The sequence below is a fragment of the Colletotrichum chrysophilum genome (assembly GCF_026319265.1).
Source record: "Colletotrichum chrysophilum strain AFK26 chromosome Unknown scaffold_7, whole genome shotgun sequence".
In the NCBI taxonomy this organism is placed as follows: Eukaryota; Fungi; Ascomycota; class Sordariomycetes; order Glomerellales; family Glomerellaceae; genus Colletotrichum; species Colletotrichum chrysophilum.
Window position 1 is genome coordinate 705,033 of NW_026517294.1, and position 8,634 is coordinate 713,666.

The window sequence follows — 8,634 nt, forward strand, 5'->3', positions numbered from 1 at the left end:
CGGTGGATTCTGTCGGCGCCTCTCCGACGTTAGCATCCTTGGCGAGAAAGATTCTTATCGCCGTCGTCGGCCTTTTGGCGACTCCCGGAATTGGCTAGAATGAGATTATGAAAGGCATCTTGTCCGACTGAGTCTCGGGCAATTGCGCAATTGATCCTACAGAAGACGGGGTTGCGAAGTCCTCCCCGGATCTTCCAACCGAAAGTTGACCCTGGACGCCGCTTGCTTCGCATGAACGGACTCAGAGTGATGGCCTGTGACGGAATTTGTGACCTGTATTCTGAAATCTGTTGACATAGTGAGCCTGGCTTAATGTCGGTATTCCGTTGACGCCCTTACATCGTCGGGTCGAGTTTCCTTTCTATTATACAATTACAACTTCTCTTCGTCCTTAAGCTCGTGAATCAACACGCGAGGTCCCTTCGGAATGATGAGCGGCCCCTGGATGCCCAAAACCCTCGCTCTGGCGTTACCATACCCCTCCTTGAACCTCGAAATCCAGGTGTCCGTGGTGTTGAAGAAGGCGCCATGGGTCCTCTTACTCTGGTCCCAGTAAAGCCTCCGATACCAAAGATGCAAGTTGGGATAATCGTTTCGGATGGTGCCCAAATTGCACTGAAAGATGGGCACATATGCCACGTCAAATCTCGCAATAGTGGGAAACAGTCGTACATCGGCCTCGGTCATGTGGTCTCCCAATAGGAAGGGCCTGTTTTCCAAGATGCTCTCCAAGCGATCTAACGACTGGAACAAATGGTCGACGTTATCCTCATACGCCGTCTGCGTGAACGCAAAGCCGCACTTGTAAACCCCGTTGTTGACGGTGTGGTACACCCAAACATTAATCTCATCGATCTCCTTCTGCAGCTTCTGAGGGTACAGCCCGCCGCCGGGCCTGTTGTCTTCGCGGTCCGCCTCAGGAAGGAGATGGTCGAACTCAGTGTACAGCATGCGAATGATCTCGCTCGACTCATTGCTGACAAGTGTGTGTGCGTTCTTGTCCCAAAGCACGGGCACCGTCACACGGCCCTCATACCCGGGACTTGCCTTGAGGTAGAGCTCCTTGATGGTCTTGAAACCGTACACGGGATCCTCGGGGAGAACACCGTACTTGGCGGCCTCGGGGCTGTCGGTGAAGTGCCAGCCCTCTTTGCCCATGCCCATGTCGGCGATGTACAGGTCAACGTAGTCCTCCAGCCGCTTGAGGGCGCGGACGATCATGACTCTGTGGCACTAGGAGGCGGTCAGCGCCCGTGTAGTTACCGTGAGAGGGGACCTACCCATGGGCATCCTGGGCTAACGTAGAGTGCGTAGCGGCCCTTTTCAGCAGGAAACTGTGAGTTTGGCTCTTTGGTGATGAAGTTGCGAAACTGAGCCTCAGTTCGCTCGAAACCCCCGCCTTTACCGGGCTGGTATCTGATTGGGTCCTTCTATTGGATCGTCAGCCAATTGCACGTTGAAAAGAGCAACTCAGACATGCCTCTTCGCCCATGTTGATGATAGAAAACACTCGGCTTCTATTTAGCTTCGAAAGAAACGTTGATGAAGGTGCAATGGCCTTTGCGCTTGAGCGAGTTGTTGAGTGAACTGAGAAAGATGCAATAAGAACTGATTGAATTATGAAGTCGACGCTCGAAGCCGGCGGGATGTTCAATTAGTTATGGATGCGGTGGAAGGTACAGCTGCAAAGGGCACGCCAGAATTAGTGTGCAGGCTGTTGCAGCATCTGGTGACGTAAATCTCCGTGGAAATTCGACTTCCCCGCAGTTCCCGCGCGGTTCGGAAACCCGAGCGTCGCGTAGCGCGCGGGACAGCGAAGTCTATTTACGGGTTGTCACCCTCCCATACAATTATAAGACGGATATTTGTCAGCTCCGTAATGATTGTGCTAACAAATTGTCGAGTATGGCCTCGTCCGTGTCCGGCCGAATCGAGGCAGCTCGGGATGCCACAGTCAACGGCATCTTAGCCGTGTGCCGGTCATGGCGCCATCCGGCTCGGCATGGCCAGGGTCCGCCCCGCCCCGAGGGTTTTCATCGCCGAGAACGTCACTGCCGGAGCTGCAGGGCTGGACGGGTGGGGTCTCTCTTTCGGCCCTCAAAGACCATCCGGCTTGGTTAGAGGTTTGTGAAGTCTGATATTTAGATTCTGTCAAGAAGACTTCACCTGCCAACTGAACGCGGATAAGACACTTGATGTCTACGGCTTACTTATCTATCATTTGCATCATTAATCACAGCTCCTTTGGTTTCTGGTATCTCTTTTGTCGTCTTCTTTCTATGTTTCCTCCCTAAGCTACTATCTCTAAACTCGCGTGGAAGTACACCTGGATACATACAGACATAGAATATGTGGGCAGTAAAGTCTAGGAAAAAGGACCCCTATCTCGTGGGATTCCTCTTTCACATAGATTAATACTAGGTATGCTTAGGTTTCCTAGTACTTTTTACATACGGATTCAGCAACAAGGCTTCCTTCGATTCCCCATTCCCGAGATTCTTACCCTGTGGAGTCGCAACGACACGAAGCAGTACACCCTCAGTCTAAGCCGACTGACCGTCAGCTCAGCCTGCCGCAAAAGTCCATCCGTCGATAGGCGCCTCCAGCGACGTGTGGTTGTACGACCCCAATGTTCTCGCCAAATTGACCCTCATTTACCCTTTCCATTTCTTCTTGCATGATGCTGCTTATCACATTTTCGACAATGTGCAGTTTCACAACTTCACGATCTTCATATTGGCTAAAAGTAATTGACCCCGCTCCGAGGTAATCTACAGTCATACTTGGCTGGTCATGGGTTCTGAGCGGTCATTATGTCACAATGAGCCGTGGCCGTGTATTTCGTGTACATAATAGCCGATGATAGCTCTCTTCCTTTCCCTTTCTCCCATCGTTTTATTCATCAACTTAGCAAACAATCTCATCTGAACGCTGTTCTGAACGTTTATCTCCTCCAACTGTTTATTAAGTAGGACGAAGCTATGCCGAGAGAAAAAGACGAATCCGACAGCAACCGGAAGAAGTCCCGTGATGGCCATCAGGTAAATCTTTCCCGCCCCCCTACCGCTGCCCCGTTGTCGTCTATGGAGCTTACGCCTATCACACAGAAGGGGTACCAAGGCCAGACCGATCCCATCGATGCCGACCGGACCGTAGACATGACGGAGCGGAACGATACAACCGATGAGAGCTCCCCTATTGCCCCATACACTGGGAATAAGAAATGAGCTCTTGTAGTCGGAGGTTCAGCGCTGAGTCAGAGTGAAGGTTGCGCTGGCAGTGTATTGCTTACTATATTGAAGGGTTGGGGGGGAGGTGGAGATAAGGGTAACTTGTATTGAATCTGGAGACACTCGCTTTAGACCATCATGGGTCTCAAATACATTCTTTTTAACAAGGCATTTGTTGCTTTAAGCCCAATGAAACGGCTTTTGGACCGCCCCTTCAGAATATGTGAGAGTTAGCTGTTCGTAGAAGCCATACCCAAATTAGCAATAGATGGACGTCTCTTCCACCTTTTACATTCATCAGGCACAAAGACAGACAAAGTACCCAATGCCTCAAGAGGATTTGTACAGTTTAGTACAGCCTGATGCGTTTTCATGCATGCGAGCGCGCCTGCTTACGGACACGTCCGACAAGGTGCGGTGGCACATTTTCATGTTGACCAGGAGTACCAGTAATGAAGCCTGCCACAAACTGGCGCATGCATCTCTGTCTGGATATAACCCGGAACCTCATCTATCAGAGGATAGCTCACATATAACGATGCTCAAAAATTCCTGTTAGGCAGTTATTCCCGACCAAAGTGCAATATCGCAGCCTCACTTTTCCCATGTTGACCAATACCTAGGCTCATCACTGTTTGGCACTGCAGCACAGTCCTTGGCTGCATTCAGTTTAATGTATGGCTAGTTAGGTTGGGTAAGCGGGAGGTATTGGACTAGGAGGCATACCTATTTGTTGCCGTGTCTCCCGCGTTATGGTTTTCTCCTTCTCGATCAACCCTTCACTCAGCCCAGTCGTCACATCCATTCTCAATTACGTCTATACCATCGCATTCCTCCGTTAGCGACGCGCCATAGGCATTAAATAGTGCCCTGCAAATAGACGACTGGCTGCAGTCCATGGTGACCAGGCACAATATAGTTCTCTCCTCCCTTGCCGGTTGTTTTCGCACCCTCCGAGAACAATTCGTCGCCATGATCCAGCTCCACTGGAACCTACTTCCACCTTTCAATATTCATTAGAGCCGGCTTAGACCATCTCCGGGCGTGTTCCCAGTTCCGACCTGGAGGTATGACGCCTGGCTTCTAAGCGGCTTTCGGAGCCATCGGCTCTTATCTCGATTTTGAAGGATGCGGTTATATCAGCCGATCACCGCACAATCTAAGCATACCTTGAGATGTTCACGATGAACTTACCGCGACGAGATAACGTTATCACCAAAAAATGACAGCTGTGTATATGAATCAGGTTACGCTCGGAAATTGATGTTCGAAACGGGAACTAGAAAGCCGAGGGCACGCTCATCTAAACTACCCTTGGTAAAACTTCGTCCAGAATGACCTAGTATCCCCCATCCATACGGAAGGAATAATGCTGCCAAGAAAGCTTGATTAACTCATTTAAATACCTAAAGTTTGAGCCCCTTCCGGAATGAACTTACCTCCCTCTCTCCGCTGGTCGGTGTATGCATCCACAGCAGTTCAACAACATTAATGTTAAGCCGATGTACATTTTGAGGTAGCTACGTCGCCTGTGCTTAGATGAATTGAGTTGTCAACTGCTTTTATCAGTTGCTGAAGTTGCATATGTAGGACATGAGTGATCCAACGCGCCAGTGGAAAGTAATCAACGCGTATTAATGAATTCCCTTATGCTCGGGCCACTGATGGCTTGTGTACTTTGAAAAGAGTTTACGGGCCCAAGTGCAGAGGGTCAAACGCGGCGAGAAGTCGCCGAGTCGCGACCATGACTCAAAGAATTTGGGTTTCTTCTAAATTGCAAGGCGAACGATGACCCGTTCCTAAGGCCCTTTCTATCACCGAGGCTTCTGTCATGTATCACGTACAGCTAAGAATCAACATAACTATTTAAACAGCAGCATGTTGCCCAGCTGCTCAAGTGCAACACCAGTTTATCACTAGTCCTTCGTTTTCAAGTTCTGCAGGATCGCTCTGTCTCCAACATGAAATTCTCCATCTCTGTCGCTACCGTCATGTCTCTCATGAGCGCCGCTCTGGCGGACGACTTCAACCTTGTGTGTTGGGGTACTAGTGTTCCTGACAATATCAAGAGGGGAGACCTTGAGTGGGCTATCAAGAATCGCGTCACTGAACTCGGCGTGCCTGGAGGCACCACCTTCCCGTATAATTTCCACACTTGTACGGATCTTGAGAACAAGTCTCATGAGATTGCGGTCATTGTCACACCCACCAGTAAGCGTCCCTGTTGGCTGTTGAAATGACAGTACTTCCCGCACCAGTTACACCACACCTTTGCGCCAACCTTTCACCCAAAACTTCGTTCGTTGCGATATTTTGCGGGTACTATTATGCTAATGGCCGCTTTTAGTTACCAGAAAGGGATTCGTCAAGCTGGCAAATGGGAATATTGAATGCAACGCTCTAGGACCTAGGAATTGGATCTGCCCTCGACACGCGTGGTAAAATGTGGAAAGATTTGAGCGATCGCATCGATTTTTACGTATGATTATCTCTCATGTGCAAGAGACAACGCTTTTTCTGTGTGCTCGCAACTGCCGTCGCTGCCGCCGCCTCTGATTATTATGATATGCTATCGTCATTCAAATGAAGGCTTATATTCGTTCAGAATACACGATATCTAATCGCGTAAACACAAAAACGATGAGTGTTTCTTTACATAACATTCAGAAGAGTCGTGTTGGGTACACTCGTTAGATAGCCATCGCCGGATTTCGTCTCGCTGGAAACCTATCCAAATTGTGATGTTAGCGGACACTTAGCATCCTTTCCATTTCTTCCGCCTACGTAAATCCTCCGCTCTTATGGTTCCTGTGATTTCTCCATATTGGGGCACTGAAGGTCCGACTAAGTTACATCGGGCGGTTGTCTTTGCTTGTAACATACATCTATCCAACCAACCGGATCACATGCTCCAGACCCGCCCCGAAAAGAAGCCCTTTCTGTCTGAAATCTTCCTGCCAATCAATCATAACGTGGATACAGAGAGTTTGTAGTACGCGGCTATGGCCCCGTAAGCAGAGTCCGAACTTACGTCAGCTGGAAGCCAGGGGGCTCTTCTACTTAAATTGTCAGCCGGCAAGCATTTTGAAGGAAGTTCATAAGCCTTCCCCCCTTCCCATCCGTACCTTTCAATCTAAAACAACATGTCGAGCAAAGGCATCGTTCTTGTCAGCGGCATCAATGGCTATGTTGGCGGTCGAACCGTCGAGGCTCTGCTCAAAGCGGGTTACCGCGTTCGCGGGACGGTTCGATCAATACCTTCAGCCCAAGCGACTGTCGAAGCATTAGCCGGATATGAGCAAAACCTGGAGATTGTTGAGGTCGCAGACACATCCGTTCTCGGCGCTTTTGACGAGGTTGCCAAAGGCGTTGAGGGCATTGCCCATCTGGCCCAGCCCGTCACCGACAACTTTGGAAGCGATCCGCAACGTGTTATTAGCCAGATCAGAGACGCCACGACGGGTCTTCTGGAGTCGGCTACCAAAGTTGGGTCCGTCAAGACGGTAGTCCTGATGTCGTCAGCCGTGGCCGTGTTCTCTCCAAAGGATCACCCGTACATCTACACCGAAAGGGACTGGAGTGACTCTTGGGTGGAGATTATGAGAAAGATGGGCGCCGAATCGCCTCCGGGGCTACCGTACTTGGCAAGCAAGGTGGTGGGTGAGAGAGCCTTTTGGAAGTTCCGGGATGAAAGGAAGCCGTCGTTCTCAATGACTGCTATCAACCCTTTGTAAGTGCTTAGAGGCATCATCATGCAGCTGAGGTCCTCTACTAACAGAGCGATAGTTTCGTAAGCGGGCCGCCCCTCACCAGGCCTCGCTCCCCAAGCAACATCTCAAGCTCGTGCATGTTCATCTGGAGATACTTGAATGGTGAAGAGCTTGTGGGGCCCATGCCGGATTGGGACTACTGGGTTGATGTCCGGGACGTGGCGAAGCTGGTTGCCTGGGCCTTCGACCATGGCGACGAGGCGGACGGCGAGAGGTACATCTCAAAGACGACATGGGCGCCACCTCAAGCGACGGCCGACATTCTTAGGCCAGCGTACCCTACTCTTTCTATAAAGCAGGGTCGTCCAGGCGAGGGTTATTTGCCAGGTTGGAAGACACCGCGGGAGACTGACGTTGATGGATCCAAGGCGCTGAGGGTGATTGGTGGAGACTACGTTCCATATGACCAGTCCGTCTTGGATACGGCAAAATCCTTTGAGCCGTTGATGAGAAAGCTTTGAATTCTCCAAAAGGATTTCATTCGGTTCGATCATTGTTATTCCATCTTCATGTATGTAACGTCAACCACCGCACTACCCACGTCCTTCAAAAATACGTACAAGCTCAAGCAACCGCGGATAAAAGTCTGAGTTTCCAAACGATGGCCTCAGGACTTTCATTTTGTCCCCTGTTCTCTTTCTCTTTCCTTGCGCATAACAGCCATAATGACTTGATCTTGTGCCCAGGCAGGTAAGAGGCTGGAGCCGAGCTGTTGCAGTGCGTGAGCCCAGTACCCAACGACTATCCCATTGCCACGGCCAGATTGTGCCAATGCTGCCCGGGCCATGGTCTGGGAGTCCGGCGTAAACAGAGATGGAGGCTCTTTGCAGTGTGAAACATCCGTGACCCTCCCTATTCTAATGCCTAATATTTCGACCTGTTTGTCGCCATCATCGAGTCTCAACTCGAGGCCCACGGCACGCGTCATATTCATGAGAAATTGCTTGCTGGCGCTGTAAGACGCCAGCAGAGGAAATCCTTTGTCTGCCATCGAGCTGATATTCATCACAAGGGCTGGCGCGTTCCTGCGGAGGATGGGTAGAAGCACCCGCGTCAGATGAAGCGGAAAGAGTGCGTTTAAGCTGACGTTGCCGGTGATCCTGGCAGCAGAGGATTCGCTGAGAGGCAAGCAAATCGGATTGACCGCGCCATCCCCTGCATTGTTGATGAGTACGGTGAGGTGCAAATCACTAAGGTCTGCTTGGATGGCATTGAAATCGAGGGAAATTTGCGAAGAATTGCCCGTTGAACTTGGTTGCTCAGACACAATGCAGTTCGTGCATGGCACAGTGCTTGCGTCTGCGATCAACAAACGGAAAGACCGTTCGGGGTGTGTTGCTTGCAGTCGAGATAAGGCGACAGACAACTTGGTATGGTTTCGTCCATGAATTACCACATTAAACCCTCGCATTGCCAGCTCGTGTGCGAGAGCGTGTCCTATGCCATCTGAAGCGCCCGTTACCAGCGCCCAGGGCGCATTGCCGTTCGAGGATGTAAGTCAACGTACCCACTTCCGAAACACCCCCCCATGCGAAACAATAAAAATGCCTCACCGCCACCACCAACCTCCCACTTTCACTAACAACAATATTTTGAATCCTCATCCAAATAACCTCATCTTTCGCACAGCAGTT

At 50.5% G+C, this 8,634-nt stretch overlaps 3 protein-coding genes across 3 annotated transcripts; 2 read left to right on the forward strand and 1 right to left on the reverse strand.

The window, feature by feature from the left end:
• Positions 1-372: 372 nt before the first annotated feature.
• Positions 373-1,221, reverse strand: COL26b_001701 (uncharacterized protein; the record flags this gene model as incomplete). Its single annotated transcript, XM_053174645.1, has 1 exon — positions 373-1,221. One exon carries the CDS (start codon positions 1,219-1,221, stop codon positions 373-375), a length of 849 nt encoding a protein of 282 aa, XP_053041576.1.
• Positions 1,222-5,221: 4,000 nt separating this feature from the next.
• COL26b_001702 (uncharacterized protein) lies at positions 5,222-5,672 on the forward strand (the record flags this gene model as incomplete). The annotated part of the gene is made up of 2 exons (XM_053174646.1): positions 5,222-5,441; positions 5,578-5,672. 2 exons carry the CDS (start codon positions 5,222-5,224, stop codon positions 5,670-5,672), a joined length of 315 nt encoding a protein of 104 aa, XP_053041577.1.
• A 701-nt stretch (positions 5,673-6,373) lies between these two features.
• On the forward strand, positions 6,374-7,461 carry COL26b_001703 (uncharacterized protein; the record flags this gene model as incomplete). Its single annotated transcript, XM_053174647.1, has 2 exons — positions 6,374-6,960; positions 7,044-7,461. The coding sequence occupies 2 exons, from the start codon at positions 6,374-6,376 to the stop codon at positions 7,459-7,461; spliced, it is 1,005 nt and encodes a 334-aa protein (XP_053041578.1).
• Between the last annotated feature and the right edge of the window lie 1,173 nt (positions 7,462-8,634).